The 17080-nt window shown below is 36.9% G+C and overlaps 1 protein-coding gene across 2 annotated transcripts in view; it reads left to right on the top strand.

Annotated features, from left to right (window-relative positions):
• The window catches only part of SYT16 (synaptotagmin 16), a 90958-nt gene extending 81096 nt beyond the window's left edge, over positions 1 to 9862 (top strand). For both annotated transcript variants that reach the window (XM_055304239.1, XM_055304238.1), the window contains exon 6: positions 8479 to 9862. In XM_055304239.1, the coding sequence (XP_055160214.1) occupies positions 8479 to 8792 (314 nt within the window). In that variant the 3' untranslated portion in view covers positions 8793 to 9862. The remainder of the gene's footprint in view (positions 1 to 8478) is intronic.
• The last annotated feature ends 7218 nt before the right edge of the window (positions 9863 to 17080 follow it).

The raw sequence follows: 17080 nt of genomic DNA, 5'->3' as shown, positions 1-17080 counted from the left end.
GCATATCAAGCTGCCTCATGTCGAGTGCGAAGAACAGGTGGGATGTAGGGGGTGAGCTGTACAAATGGAGTGCAGGTTAAGGGGGAAAAGGGCTAAATGAAAATGAACAGATATGGGGCATATCACTTTCCTTCAAAATCCTGGTCCAGTTTTCAGCCAAATATGTGTTTATCAGTGTATATTAGTAACCACTGTGTGCTCAGAATTAAATGGAGATTTTATATGTGGCACTAATTTACTGAGTGCATAGGTGATAATCCTTTACTTCCATTAACCCACTGAACTCCCACAACAATACTGAATGAAGTTAGTCAGAAAAATCTAGACAGAATAGCAACAGGAGGGAGATACGGTTATCATGTTATGTGAATTATATCCCAATCAAGCTGTTTGGTGGTGGTGGTATTTTTTTTTGTTGTTGTTTGTTTGTTTTTGTTTTTTTAAAATTTATTTATTATAGTCACACACAGAGAGAGAGAGAGAGAGGCAGAGACACAGGCAGAGGGAGAAGCAGGCTCCATGCACCGGGAGCCCGATGTGGGATTCGATCCCGGGTCTCCAGGATCGCGCCCTGGGCCAAAGGCAGGCGCCAAACCGCTGCGCCACCCAGGGATCCCCTGTTTTTGTTGTTTTTAAACCAGGTTACCTATAGAAGAATGGCAGTAAGACCAAGGATAGACTTTTCAACAGCAATGACAGAAGCCAGAGGACAAGGGGACAATATCACCAAAGTCATGAGAGGAAAACACTCTCAACGTTTAGTGTTCTGTTTGAGTGAAGGAAAAATAAAGATATTTTCCACAAAGTTTGAAAGGGTTTATCACTGAAAGAACTACTAACTGATGTAGTTCAGAAGGAAAGAAATTGAACTTGGAAGGAAATAGTAAAGTTCAGGAAGGAATAATGAACAAAAATCTTGGTAAACATGTAGGTAAATACTGCAAGAAACAAAAAAGCAGCAGTAGGAAAAATGACTAATATATTGGGAATACAACAACAAGTCAAAATGAAGTTATAGGCAGAAGTCACATGGAGAATGAGAAGGGGAAATAGAAATCAAAGAATTGTGAGATCCTTATGTTGCTTAAGAGGAGTAGAAATATTAATCTTAGACATTAAATCAAGGTACATGTTAAAATTTTCATCTAACTTTCAAACCAATAGAGGGAATAAATTAGAATAAAGAAAAGTCAGTGGATCAGTAGAAACCAGAAAAGGATATGTAAAAGCATAGAAAATGCAGGTTAGAAAGCACAAACTAAAATGATAAAAATAAAAAAAATAAAAAAACCAAAATGATAAAAATAAATACAAATTTATCAGTGATCATAATAAATGTAAAGAGATTAAAATTGCTGTGTAAAAGATAGATACAACACTATATTATCTCTCTTGCTCCCAGTCTCTCCCTGTTTCCCCTCCCTTCACTCACACTGTAGTTTATGTTGGCCCACATGGCCTCATAATGTATTAGAAAAAAAATTCTAATTACCAATGAACTGAGCTTACCTCAGGCATATAAGAAGGGTTTGACATTAGGAAAATCCACTAGTGTAATTCACCATATTAACTGATTTCTGGGAAACCATTATAATTATCTCAACAGGTGCAAAAGGAGCCTTTGAGATAATGCACTATGCATTATTGATAAAGAGAACTCAGCAGATGGATAATCGAAGGTATGTTAGTATAGGGTAGGCTAAGATGCAGTAACAAATAAGGCCTGCAGTCTGGGTGGCTCAACACAGCAAAGTTCAGTGCTCCCTTACATCATTGTCTATAGTGATCCAGGTGAGTCCTCTCAGCTGGGACAAAGGCATACAGGCTCTTTCCATCTAATGAAACAATGTTACCATATTCAAAATGTGACCTTCATTGTTGTCATGGAAGGGGAAGAGACAGCATGGGAAATTTCTTGCTTGGGTGGAATTATTCAGAATTCAGTCAGTCACAAGGCCTGGTCAACTCAAATCTGGTATGAAGACTACATCCTTAGTTTGATATTTGACCTGATTCATTCTAATCTTACTCTGCTGAGAAGGTTTGTTGGGCCTTTGTTGTTTGAATTCTTTTAAGATCCATTGCTCATTGTTTGGAAGTCTGGAAACAGCTTTTCCAACTACAAAAAGGTCTGAATTTCAGTATTTCTTCTTTTTCCTTTCTGTTTTCCTTGCACACTGGCCAGTTCTTTCCCAAGCTTACCTTTTGTCTATCTCTGTCTCCCAAATGAAGCTAGTAGTACTAAATACACTTCTAACATTCTGTTTTCCAATCTGTTTCTCTAGAGCAACAAACTCACTGGGTTTATGCCCTCCTTCCCAACTTATATCAGATGGTGATTTTACCATCACATAAAATGGATTATGGGTCTCCACTGTCCTAGCTTCTGATCTCTTCATCATCTGGCACCCACCTTTGATGCCAGTGCCCATTCTCATGTTTTTATTATGGCAACAATCCAGTCCAGATGATCACTTACAATATCAGTCATATTTTGTCAGGGAAATAGAAATAGTCTAGATACTTTGAGTCAGATGTTGTTTATTATAGGGTTGAAGCATGGGAGGGCTCCCTCAGGAAATATAGAAGTACAGACATCACAGGAAAAATGCCAAAATGGTCTGAGCTGTTTGTGTAGGAAAGGAGTTATTCTCATAAGGTTGTTTAAACACCATGGGCAAAACCCCTACTTTGCCATCTGTAGTGCCCAGATGCATGCCAGCTACTGGATCTAGAGAGACGTGGCTCCCCTTTTCTTCTACTTCCAGTCTCAGACAAGCAGCATTCATTAGTGGAATCTTACTGGCAGGAGATTTAGGGAAATGTAGTTTTAAGTTGTATGCCCCTTTGGTACAGGAAATTGCATAGAAAGGTGAAAATGGTGTTCAATATCAACAACTAATATGAGATATGGAAGGGAGCTTGCTTAATCTCAATAGTGGGCATTTACAGAAAATCTGTACTATCATTCTTAATCCTGAAATTTCTTTAATAAGTCAGGAATAAAATAAGGATTCCCACTGGCACCACTCTTACTCAGTGTTAGACTGGATGCTCAAGGTAATTCAGTAGGGTAAGAAAGAGAAATAAAAATTTGAGATATGAAAGGAAGAAACAAAACTATCATTATTCATAAAAAATTGTTTACATTAGAAAATCTACAAACTTGAACTAATAAGTTTCTCATATAAAACCAGTTATTTTCTAATTCATCAATAACAATTATGAAGTAGAATTATAAGGCATGCCTGGGTGGCTTGGTTAAACAGCTGACTCTTGATTTCGACTCAGGTCATGATCTCAGGATCCTGAGATCCAGCCCCTGGTTAGCCTCTCTGCTGGGCTCAGAGCCTATGTAAGATTCTCCCTCTCCTTCTGCCCCTCCTCATCCCCCCCCCCAAAAAAAGGAAAGAAAGTAGAATTTTGAAACATTACTATGTAAAACAGTGAGGAAGTACCTAAGTATCAAGGGATAACATTAATAAGAGATGACTAAGAAAATAATGGAGAAAAATATAAAACTTTTTGAAAAACATAAAAGAAAACAAAATAGATAAGTAAACTATGTTCATTGGTGGGAATGTTCTATATTGTGAAGACAAAAACTTTCCTCACATTAATCTATATATCCAGTAGAATCCCAACCCAAATCCCCACAGGGTTTAGGGTTTGTTTGTTTGTTGTTTTTTTCATATATTTTGCTTTTTTTTTTAAAAAAAAATAGGACCTGACAAGCTGGTTCTAAATTCATATGCAACAGCCAGTAAAACCAAGCAAGAACTTAAAATAATGAAAAGTTTTTAAAAAGACAATAGTAGTATTCTTCATAGCAGACACAAAGGCGTATTATAAAATGATGATAATAACTATTATCAGATGGAAGAAAGACACTCAAGCCTAGAAACTTGGTATCTGACATTGTATTACAAATCAGTTGGGAGATAACAGGAGTTTTAATAAATGCTTACCATATGGAAAAAATATATAGATCCCTATGTCACATCACATATAAAGATCAATTTTAGGTAGATTAAAGATCAAATATGAAAAATAAATTCTTATGACTCAAAAAAGAAAATATATGAGACTATTGAGTTTGGGTAAGATTTCTTAAAGAATTAATGCATAAGGGACACCTGGGTGGCTTAGAGGTTGTGTCTGCCTTCCGCTTAGGGCGTGATCCCGGGATTGAATTTCGCATCGGGCTCCCTGTGAGGAGGCTGCTTCTCCCTCTCTGCCTGTGTCTCTGCCTCTCTCTCCACAAAAAATTTAAAGCAGTTATACTACGAAGGTCACTATAAAATAAAATGATACAGAGAGAAGATACTAGCAATAACTATAACAAAGATTTTGTATCTAGAATTTATAAAGAGCTAGCAATCTACTCCTAGACATATACTGAAAAAATTCTCAAATTTTTGTACAGTATAAAATGAAAAATATTCAGTGATACCTTATTATTTTCAGTTCTCGGTAATTATAAATAAATATCCATTAATTAAGAGAATGGACAAGTGAGTTATGGTTTAGAACACTATACAGCACTTAAAAGAAATGAATCACAGATATATATATCAGTATAGGTAATATAAAATATATAATGCTGAATAAAAAAAGGCAAATTTTAGGAATACCTACAGTAAAATGCTAAATACTTTTTTTAAAATGTGCAAAATTCTGTTAAGTACATTTTGGATATATTTATGTTTACTTATATAGTGAAAAGTTTTTTTAAAAAATTTTTTATTGAAGTTTGATTTGCTAACATATAGTATAACACCAGTGCTCTTCCTATCAAGTGCCCCCCTCAGTGCCCATCTAGTGAAAATCTAAAAACATATATGAAAATAATGAACTCCAAATCCAGGGTAGTAATTACCTTTAGTGAGAGAAGAAATAAAATAGGATCAAGGAGGGGTCCTCAAGGATCTTTAATTATAATATTTTATTTCCTAAAAATCAAACAAAAGCAAAAGATCAGTAGCAAATATGACAAATGCTCAATATCACAAGTCCATGTGTTAGGTATTTGTATATGTGTAACATTGTTCTCTACTCTCTTATATATGCTTAAAATATCTTGTAATTATGGATAAATTAACAGGAAAAGGGAAGTTATTTTTTTTAAGATTTTATTTATTTATTCATGAGACACAGAGAGAGGCAAAAACATAAGCAGAGGGAGAAGCAAGCTCCACGCAGGGAGCCTGATGTGGGACTTGATCCCAGGTCTCCAGGATCACGCCCTGAGCCGAAGACAGACACCAAACCACTGAGCCACCTAGGCGTCCTGGAAAAGGGAAGTTAAATGACCAAATTCTTTTCTCTTGCCCAGACAGGCATGGTGCCCTACCCCTGTCCCAAGGCAGAGTCTGTAGTACTATCGGTAGATAATCATGTTGCAAATGGACAGACAGTGTTATTTCTTTGGAAAAATGACTTCTGAGTTTCAAATGACATATTTTTGTGCCACGATAAATTGAAGATTGTGTACTCTTATAATTTTTTTTTTTTTTGGTACACATGGCATCTTCCTTTTTGGAGGATACAATGATGGGTAAAGCAGCTGACACAGCGGAGTCAGAAGAACAGCATCGAGGACTATCAAAGAATTGTGACTCATCCAAACTTTTGATGATGGTTTTGAGTTACTAGAACCACTGAGGGGCATTCTCAATCATTATCAGAAGATAAAATATCACTTGGTATTGTTTTGTAGCAATGCTATCAATTCCAAAGAATTAAAACAGAATTCAATTACGTTTTATATTCACTTAACTCTTTCTTTATCCATTCTGACTGGTGCTCATTGGAATAAATCATTGAATCCGAAAAGACCCCAGGTGTACGCTGCATTGTTCCTCATAGGTAGACTTTCTTGGGCACAGCCTTTGCTCTGGACACTGAAAAGTAAACACAGTATTGCTATAGAGGAAAGATTCCCTCTGAGCTGGAACAATCAGCAACATTTCCCTTCTTCTGGTTAGGTGCCCTCAGCCTGGATTGTTGATAAAATGATTATTTTCCCCTTTTGTCATACACATATAATTCAGCTTCGGTGATGGTGGTTTGGTAGTAAATGGCCTTTTTTGTAATTAGAATGTGATCTGTGACAGGATAAAGATTGAAATTGCACTTTGTGAAATGAGCAGGTCTTTGTTTGCAACATTAACTCAATTCCCACTGCCATAACTGAGGGGAAAGAATTGCCAGAGCAGTTCAGTGACTGGATTGAACTTTTCCTATAGGAATCATGTAGCTGTACAGCTGCGGAAACACAGATTCACTCCCCTATTGCTGGTTTTCTGACAGCTTTCTCCGTAGAGCAGTTTGAAGAGTGGAGAGCCCTGTTTCTGAGACAGAGAAGTGTTTTCACACCTGAAGTGTAATTTCACACCTTGTGTTTCTCAGCAGATAAGTGAATAAAATAACACATCAAACCGGAATAGAAAAAGATCAACATAGAAAGAAAACTGCAGGTTGTAATTTGTTTCCTATCTTACAATACTCTTGTAGGAACAGTAAATTACAGAGATCTGGATTTACACTTTTAAAAGTTTGACTGGTTGTTAGGTGGGAAAGTGAGCAGTAAACACTAATCAGCTTTCAGCCTGCATTGAACAGAATGTACAGAATGACAGAATCTGGGAAACGCCCTAACATTTAGGGTTTTTTTTTTTTTAAGACTAGGACACACATAAGTAGTGGTAAAAATTATAGTTGAGAGAGGGTCAAGAAATTGTCAATTTAAGTGATTGTAATATAAATATAATTGTCTTCAAGGATAATTATCTTTATAATTATTCAGGAATTTTAGCAGAAGTAATAGACTACATTAGTAAAATTTGGATATTTTCTTTCCTTTCTATAAATCATTAAATTTATGAGGCTAGTCACCATTTTATAGCATTCTAGTGCAAAGATGATAAAACCAAGGGGTTTATCTTCATTTTGCAAGTTTAAAAGCCCAAGACCAAAAGAAAAAAGAAAGTTGAGCCTGCTGAATAGCCATGTATATATGTTACAGAATATTTAATATATATCGAATGTCTACCATGTTTTAGATACTAGGCCAGGAACCAGAGGTACAGTCATAAACAAGGCCTTTCCTCTTTCAAACTGACACCCTTGCAGATGAGTAAGCAATCAGTGATAATGCTAGGTACTAAGTCCTGGGATAATCTGAAGCTAGGTTTTGATGAAGCCCACAGAGGGGTTATCTTAACCAGATCTGGTCAGGATGTGGACAAGTGGTTAGCAAAAATTCCTGGCTAAAGCCACATCCAGACCCAACTAATGAACAGAAATAATGGGAAAGTGGATATCACTTGTGGTATCAGAGTATGTACAGTTGGTACAGAAGTGAAAGGGAAAGAGAAAGGTGGGTTGGAGGGATGAAGGTAGTTCAGTGGAGTGAGAATGCTATATATAAAGGCAGCAGTGGTACCCAGTGAAACTGGAAGGTAAAGGGTCAGAGTATGTAATCTATACCAAGAAATTTTGTTTTTACCCTGGGATTAGTGGGCATTATTGGTTTTGTCTATTAGTGAGAGTGACATAAACTGATTTGCATTTTACAGAGCTCCCTATGACTGTGGGATTGGGCAGCCTGGTGATGGGAGATGGGTGAGGAGACCTGCAGTGATGTAGGCAATGGAAGCTTGTGACTGGAGCTTGCCATGCACACTGAGTTCAGGGGCCTTGGGGATGGAAAGACATGGACTGCCCTAGATGCTATTTAGGATACAGAATCAACAGAGCTTGGTAATTGATTGGCTGGACTAGGGGTGAGGAGGCAGGCTTGTCAAAAATGTCATCCTGACTCCTGATTTGGATAATTGAGTGGATGATGCTACTGTTTGCAGAGATGGGGAATACTGGAGCAGCAAGTTTTTAAGAGTTGGGGACATGATGTCCGAGACACGTGTGGGATCTATGTCCACAGGAAGAAATAAGTATGGCTTGAGTTTGGAAGAGAAGTCTAGGCCAGAGATACAGATTTGGTACTTGTCCCTGAGTGGGTAAGATGATTGAAAGAATATTGTATGTAGGGAGTGAGAAGAGAAGATACTCTTTAATCTAGGCATAAAATAGTATTTTGATTATGAAAAGAAAAATACACATAGAGCAAATGTACATATTTATCTTCATCCACATTTTATTTATTTATTTATTTATTTAAGAACCATGCATGCTCACAAATAGCATTGTGGTTATGCATGTATACACCTTTGTACATGTAGAGCTTCTAATGAATGCCAGCAAGGTACCCATAGCAGGCTGCAGGAAACATTAAACATTGAAGGTAATGATCCCTTTCCTTCATGGGAAGTACGTTAGTCCTACAGCAAACACCAGGCCTAAGGATGCTGAACAGTATGTTAAAAAGGAAAAATTTGGAGCCTGTGTAAATATTACAGCAAAACTAGTGGAACTGAGCTCTGGTGTTTTCTTATTTCTGTTGTTTTTTTTCCTTAGATACTTATGGAAAGCTCTTTCTTCTCAATTCTGTGGGTCAAGAGATGTCCCGTTGTAAGACGTCCATTCGACGTGGTCAACCCAATCCTGTCTATAAGGAAACGTTTGTTTTCCAGGTGGCCCTCTTTCAGCTCTCTGATGTCACATTGATGATTTCCGTTTATAACAGGCGTACTATGAAGCGTAAAGAGATGATTGGTTGGATTGCTCTGGGCCAAAACAGTAGTGGAGAGGAAGAACAAGACCATTGGGAGGAAATGAAGGAAACCAAAGGTCAGCAAATCTGCAGGTGGCACACCTTGCTCGAATCCTAGTTTTGCCAACAGGCATTTGCATGCTACATCTGCCCCAGTGACCAGTGTTATGGCCATTGATACCAACCCAGCATATGCTGGTAGGCATTTTAAAGACAGGCTTACAAATAGGTATTAGAATCTACTAACCTCTGGGACATTCTAAGCAGGATCTTTGGGTCTCTCCAAGGTTTGATTTGGTTCAGTTATTGTAATTTTTAAAAAACCACATACACGGTCAAGTGTACTTTATGGAAAATTAACCACAGTTAGGAACAGTGATGATGAGTTAATTTGTGTTAATATATTATTGAGTCTGGGTTCAGCCAGTGGAATGAAGCTTCTCTTGCTGTCTCTATTTGCTTGAAGAGTCCCCTGAGATTACAAGGGAGCTGTTAAATCTCACTATTGTAACCAGGTATGTGTATCAATCAGAATTTTGTTAATATGGTGCCAAAAAATTCCTTACTGCAGAAATGAATAAGATGCCTAGGTTCATAAGAGAATGTAACTGTCATCCTTAATCCCCTGTTTTACATTTTTCTCTTTATGAAGAAAACTCCTTATTTACCTAACAAATAAATGTTATAAATTCGTACTTACAAAACAAATTTTTGTTCATTAAATACCTTTCTTTCTCATTTATGTATTGCGGTTTCCTATGAGATTTGGTTAGATGAATAATTTTGAAGGTAAAACAATTGAAAAATACTGTTGAAAGATATCTTGTCTCCTTTTAATATGTAGGATTTCCAACTTATAATTTTCATAGTTTTTATGCTATTTTTCTCACCTCATAAATTCTTACAGAATAAGAAGAAAACTAAAAACAAACAAAAAACCTATTTAAGTCATGGATTTGTTGATTTTCTGAATCGAATGTTCTCCTTTAGATTATACTTTTTCTATATTCAGTGATATATACTCATACAAATATTTTGAATGTCCACCTGCATGTAAACCATATTCTTTTTTATGTAATTATCTTCCATCATTAGAGCATAGTAAATTGTACACAATGGGTCCTTAATAAATGTTGATTTAATTGACTCTGAAAAATAAACATGTTATGATACCTGTGAATGAAGAAATATTTTCAGCTTGTATGAAATGACACTGAGTTGGGTTTGTTTTGTTTTGTTTTGTTGAGCATTGAAAGTGCCTATAATTGTCATTTTCCATGGCATTTGCGGCAGTATATATTAGTCACTATGTGCATTCTGGGCATGTGCCATTCAGAACACTGATCTTGTACAGTGATGAGCATGAAATTGTATCTCCAACCGACTTTTACATATCTGTGCAGTGCCTGTTTATTTTTCTTTTGCTTATATGTGAGTCCTTAATTTTAATTACTTTAAATTGTCAGTAATAAAAGGGAAAATGTGTGTACATGTAATGTGGCACCTAATGTGCAGCTCTTCTGAGCAATTGCTCAGTCACTTATTTTTAGCTTTTATGTTTCATTGTTGACTTTTTGCTGTCTGTGGGAAGAGTGATAGCTAGTGATGGATGTATACAGTTAAAAACACATAACTCCTCCTCAGCTCTACATTTTGACAGATTGTAAATGTAGGCTGTAACACTTGAAGAACATATTTATTCCTTACAGTGCAGTATGTAATGGTTATCCTGACAAGAAGAGACGGGGGCACAGGATAATTCTTCTGTGATTTCAAGTACCAATTTTTGGAAGAAGTGATTTCAGGTGGAAGAATCAGAATTAGCAAAATAAATTAATATCTTAATTTCTTTTTAGGTCATGGGAGTTTCATCTCTAATACTGCTCGGTTATTGGGAATAAGTAATAAAACCATGCTCCTTTGGGTTTTTATCCTACCTTTCTTTAGAAGACCTCAAAGTGCTTTTCCAACATTATATCCATTAACTGCGGAGTGGTCTTTGCAGTGTGGCTCTCATCGAGTAGAACTGAGTGCAATTGATTAAGTAGCGGCACAAAGAATTGGCTTTTCACATCTCTTACTCTCTTTATGTGCTTGTGTTTAAAGGGAAGTAGAGCAGCCTTGTTATGCTTTCCTTTATGCAGTAACATAAAAGCAGCATTCACTTTAAGATTTACATTTGAAAAAAACCTGCATATATTGTACTGACCATCCTGGATTTCTCCCCCTCATATTTTCCTGCTCTCTGCTTTGCTGCATCCCTTGTCTTGCGGTGCCCAATAATCACCTATGCTTCATTTTCTGCTGCCTTGACCCATCAATTTTTAGGGTTTTCTGGTATAGTGAAGCTATCCTTGTGGGTTTGATCTCTTTTCTGATAAGTCTGTTTATGGGACTGTTGCAGGAATGTGCAGCATTTTAAGGAACAAAACGCCTGAAAGGCATTTTTTAATTTTTGTAATTGTACTATGTTGGTGCTATTCACCACGTAGGATGCATGTACATCTTGAATATACAGCAATCTAAAACTGTGTAAATATAAAATGCTAATGACAAGATACATTAAAATATGAGGCTGAATTTTTTTTTTACATTGACTTGAAATTCTGGTTTAGTAAGATCTTTTGATTTTGTACATTTCAACTCCCTTATTTGCTTGGCAAAGTCTAGACACAATGCACTCAGCATGTTTTTCTTTTCACTAGAGCTCTCACATCTACATTTGCTTTTTAACAGAGTTATGAAAGATAATTAGTTAGTTCAGTGGTAGAAAAGCTCCTTTTGCCTATTTTATCTAGCTAAGAATTAACATCTCATAGAGACATTTGAAATTGAAGAAAAGAAGCACCAGTATTTGTTACATGAGTAGTTCTTTCCATGATTTTTCTTGAAGACAGTGCTTTTTAAATACTACGATAGAGGGTAACTGCTGCACTAGGTTTATACAAATCTGCTTTATAGTGTATCTTCTTTCAGGACAGTAATTTACACTGAATTGAGAAGTGCTGGTCTCACCAATCATGGTGGTGGCTCTGGTGCTCCCTGCTCCCCTCTGACTATTGTTGAATTTGTAAATGGACCATTCACCAGGCAGCCAGGCATCTGCTCTGGCTTCTCTCTCCTTCATTGGCTCCCTGTGTGATGCGCAGTTGTTTGTGCCCCTGTTTATGCTGATGTAGCATAGCTGTTGGAAGGAGGTCTTGCCTTCCTTAACAGTAGAAGAACTTGTACCGCTGTTGGATGTATTACTCTTGGCATCCACCTGCACAGAGTTCGAGAAAGAATCCTCACTGTGACTGCTAGGGGGCAAAGAGAGCATGCTACTGCATTGTCCTTCACTTAAGGCACCCAGTACTCTGCTCTTTCTTTGATGACAGTTACTGATAGAGCTTGGACACTGATGTTCTCCGCAGTGTGAGGTGCTGTGGTGAGAACATAGCCTCTGTATTTGCAGCAGAGGGGCTTTGGGGGCATTTTACAAATTGTTGACACCCCTTGGTCAGACACTATGCTTCACATCTGTGTACACTATGGCTGTACTAGATGCTCATATCGGAGAACCAAAAATTCTTTTCAAGTAACTCATCATTTAAGTTGAAACTACCATTGAGTTTAGTAAACATGATTCTCTGATAGCCACTAAATTTATGAATCTGATGGTTCAGTGTGGGCATTGAACTGTGGGGTTCCCCAAAGGCCAGGCTATCCTTTTGCAGCAGAGAAGTTAGTATGTTAAGATCAGAAAAGTGAGAGAAGAGGATTATTTGTAGATGACATAAAACCAAATAGAGACACATGTTTTAACAACAAACAGGACCAGAAAGCACCTGCAGTGTCTCCTCTTAGTTTAAGGGAACTGTAGCGAAAGCGCATTCTATTCCATTTGATCCACAACAAACACAAACAATAGATAATCCTGAAGTGGCAAAAGTATTTTGTCTTAAAAAATCATTTTTTTCCAAAAAAGAAAGGCTAGGCAAAACTATAAAAGACAAATCATATAGCATAAGTATGGAAGAATGAAATAATAAATAAATATGCTAGATACCTTCAGCCTCCACTGGCATATATTCAAGAAGAGTACACAAATAAACCAAAAGACATTTCAGGTTAACTAGCTATCATTTTTTCACAACTTGTGGAATTTTGGAAAATACTTAAAAATGAGGGAAGTGAGACCAGTTTAGCTCAATGAAGTTGACCAAGGCTGCAGTCTTTGCCTGGGGTAGAATGGAACTCCACCAGCTGTGTGGCCTTAAGAAAATGCTTAGCCAGTCTGTATCCCTGATGCCTCAACTGGAAAATGGAAAGTGATACCTACCTCATCAGGTTTTTTTTTAAAAGATGGTAATGAAATAATACCATTGAGCCTGGCATATAATAAGCATTCAATTTCCCCCATCCCCAGTCATACTTAAACAAGAATAAAGCCTTTAAGATTTGTTTCTGTCTAGCAAAAGTAATAGTAACAGAGAAAGGCTATATAAACAATTCTTAGATATTTTAAAAAGGGTAGACTTATAAAGTATGGTCTGAATTTGTAAAGAAAAGAAGTCTTATGGGGTAACCTAGAAAGAGATAAGCCTGATTTATTGGGTCTTAATAAACCCCAAATGATGTATAATAACCAATCTTCATCTTTCACCCCCTTACTTTGGAGTGGACGCAAAACCTTGGTGCTTGCGCACGTCTTCATAAATTGCTTTACCCCCTGTTCTCTTCAATTCAGACATGGACAGAGCACCGTATACCAATGAAAAGAGTTGGTCAGGTGACAATTTGAGTACATATTTCAACTTTGGCATGAACATTTTTTAAAAAATGGTATGTCCATTCACTGACACTTGTTTAAAAATGGACAATTTTTTAGCCTATACTAAAGATATCTTCATAGGCAAATTTTTAAAACTGTTCTCATGCAGCTATCAAAACTCATCTGTTTAACTGGATAATTCTTTTCAGGACCAGTCATTTATCACTGTTTCCCTGAGGAGATCACAATGAAAGGAATTCTATTAGAGTTCATATTAAGTCCTTCTTGAAAAGGGTTTTAAAGAGTGATTTGCTGATGTAATATAAAACATGTTGAGTTGTGTTCAAGAGTTCAGACTGTGAGTAAAAAGGAGAATTTCCTGAGAATTTTGTGGACATTTGATCTGCAGAAGTGGTCAGGAACAAACCACCTCAAGTTTAGGGTAACGAAGTGCCATGAACCAGTCATGCACTACTTGATGTCTTAAGCCAAATGTGATTCTGGAATGTGGAAATATGAGCCTACATCCCCAAGATTGCCAGGTTGCCAAAGTGCTGCGTCAGGTTCTGGGATTTCCACTTAAGGAGAAATGGAGACACTAGAAGAGAATCATTTAGCTGAGGGGTTTTGTCGGGAACAGTTCACGTAGGGAACAGTTCACGTTGGCAGTTACAGGGAATGGATGGGAGTTGAAAGACTGTGGAGTGATTTCTAGAAACAGTTATCCAGAATGTGTGTTCCTTCCCTTCCTGGTCATGTGGACAGAGTGAGAGCTTCCATCTAAATCAAGTCACAAGAGTTTACCTTAGATATAAGGAGAAGGATTTGAAGGTTGTTTTGCATTAATTCAAAATGTGTTCATCAGATTTTCCTGGGTCTAGCACCAGGCTATTTGTCATAATATAGGACTTAAAATCTCTTTTTTCCCCCTCCAACTTTTTGGAGTGGTGTGATTACACATTGAAGCAATTAGTCATCATGATAAAAACAACATTTATCAACAATTGTTCAGTTGATCCAATCATGTGCTATAAAAAACAGAGTTCCTTGTTATGGGTTATTGTTGAAAGGAGGTGAAATGTATTGACTGAATGTATTGGAGAGAGTGTCTAAGAAGCCGGGACCTGCAGTGGACCTTGGTCACATTGGAGAAGGAATTGTCCAAGGAGAGCACAGAATCATCTTAGAAGGCTTTTAAAGTTCCTTCTAAGTCTAATATTTTATATGTAACCTCTAGACAGAATCAACAATAACAACACTCTAGGCCTGTCCTCTTCCCCTTTGGACATTGTTTCCACATTGATTTTTCTCTGCTTCATAGAAGGTATTCTCTGGGGAGTTCCTGTTTGGGCTTTGTTTAAGTGACTTTGGGGATGCCTGCAGGCTCTGGATGAGTTTCCTCTCCTATGGCGTTTTTCTTTCCCCTGGGGCTCCAAGCAGTATCCTAGACACACAGACAATAATCAGCTGTATTTATAGCTACTGTGGAACCTGTAAAACAGCTTGAGGCTTTATAGAAAAAACTCAGGGGCAGTCATCGAGGCCTGTGGACGTTCCTAGAATAAACCACCCCTGAATGTTACTACCTGAGCTCCCTTGCTCACTAATGCTGCCTTAAGCTGTCTCCATGGGAATTTTTACTTCATGCCTTTGAGCAGCAATGCTACCTACCAACTCTACTCTGAGGATGCTAAGAAGGCTGCTTGCCCATTGATACCACCATATTTATGCATTATTTTTGTCTACTTCATTTTCCCCTTAAAGGATCTGATTACTGTTTTAAAATTTATTCATTCAAAAGATATTGAGTATATTTATCCCAGGTTCTGGAATAGGGGCTGGAGAATGGTAGATGAGTAGAACAGTTTGAGCTCAATGATTGCTTTTATTTCTAAATATTCCATTTTTTAAACTAGGTAAACAATAAGATCTTTTATTACCCTTTAATTTTTGCCAAATGTATTTCTGTAATTTTTTTTTTTTTTTACTCCCTGTTGAAAGGGAGAAGATTTAAGGAAAGTGGAAGTTATTATTCTGCCTCTGGTTAAGAAATAAATGCACTGTTTATCAGTCTATGCTTCCCTTCAAAATAAATGGATGCTTTATATCTGAGGGAAGAAATGCAGCATTCCATTCCAGTAATGACATGAGTTATAGCTTGAAATAGATGGATATTTAGTATTTTTCACTTACATAATTGAATACTGAATATCTTTTATAAAGCAGGAAGCAGGTCAGAGCCTGGAATGTACAAACAAATGTAATACAGTTCTTAAAAGCTCAATGTTTTAACAACTAAAAGGCATTCCTACCTTTTACTTTTTGAAAGAGTGAAGTGGAAACCATAGCTGCCAAATAAAGGGGTAACGGTGTGAAACAAAGATTCCTGCTTACCAATCTATTTCTTTTGATTAATGTTTGTCCTAGATATTATACACTAAACACATTTGGGACATCTCTGTGAAATGGGTAAAAGTCAACATTGGGAGTATCCCTTCCTTGGCAGATAGTCTTAAACTCTTATATTCAATTTCATAACAGGAGACAAAGGAGTTTATCATATGGACTTAATACTTATAATTTTTAACACCATAGAAACTTATCTTAAATATCAACTAAATATGTCTCAATCCATGATTCCAGGTCAGAATCTTTGGTGGCCTAAATTTGTACTGAAGATAGTCTTTTAGTGTTGCCCCAGTGGATGGTCCATAATAAAATAGTTTACATCTCTTATTTGATAAGGACCTTGATTGGGGGGAAAAGATATTAAAAGGCTGCCACTAAAAACTGGTGAGTAGTATGTACATCAAAAGAATGCTATTTCCATGTAAGCTCTTCTGTATACTATGTTCACATTCTAGGGCCACATGTCTCTCTTAAGAGTTTGTCAAGTTTCTTACAGGTAGCACCTTGAGCAAAGCTTCCTAATATTGCCATTTCCCTGTGGGCCATGATAAGCTTTATTAATTCACAACTACACCAAATTATATTGCAGTCTTTTACTATGCCACCATACTAATGCAGATGTAAATTAAATTTCGTTATTATGAAACACAAAATGTTTTCCAGAATTTTAAATTTTAATATTGCAGATTTTGTTATTTTAAGTTTGTGAATAAGAAGTTAGTATTTGTATACTTCAGTGTGACCGAGACATTTCTCTGATAATATTTTGAAATAAGATTTGGCCTCTATTTCCAGGAAAAAAAGCATAATGGTCTTTGTGATTTTACTTGCTTTAAAAAAAATCAGTAAACTTTTTTGGGAGCAATTTTAGGTTTATAGCAAATTTGAGTAGAAACTAGAGTTCCTGTATATGCCCTGCCCCCATACTTGCACAACCTTCCCCACTGTCGGAATACCTCACCAGAGTGGGTATGTTAGAGTGATGGGCCTACTCAGGCACAGCATTACCATCCAAATTACATATTTTACATGAGGGTTCACTCTTGGTGTTTCACTACCTTAAACATTTTCTGTGCTCTGGCTATGCATCCCTCCTCCCTAACCCTTGGCAACCAATGATCTCTTTACTGTCTCCATAGCTTGCTTTTTTCCAGAATGTCATATAGTTGGAATCATACAGTCTTTTCAGATTGGCTGCTTTCACATAGTAATGTGCATTTAAGGTTCCTTCCTGTCTCTTCACA

Source organism: Nyctereutes procyonoides, unplaced genomic scaffold (genome assembly GCF_905146905.1).
Source record: "Nyctereutes procyonoides isolate TBG_1078 unplaced genomic scaffold, NYPRO_anot_genome, whole genome shotgun sequence".
NCBI lineage: Eukaryota > Metazoa > Chordata > Mammalia > Carnivora > Canidae > Nyctereutes > Nyctereutes procyonoides.
Note: the sequence above shows the minus strand (reverse complement) of the source record. Positions and strands in the feature narration are given on the sequence as shown.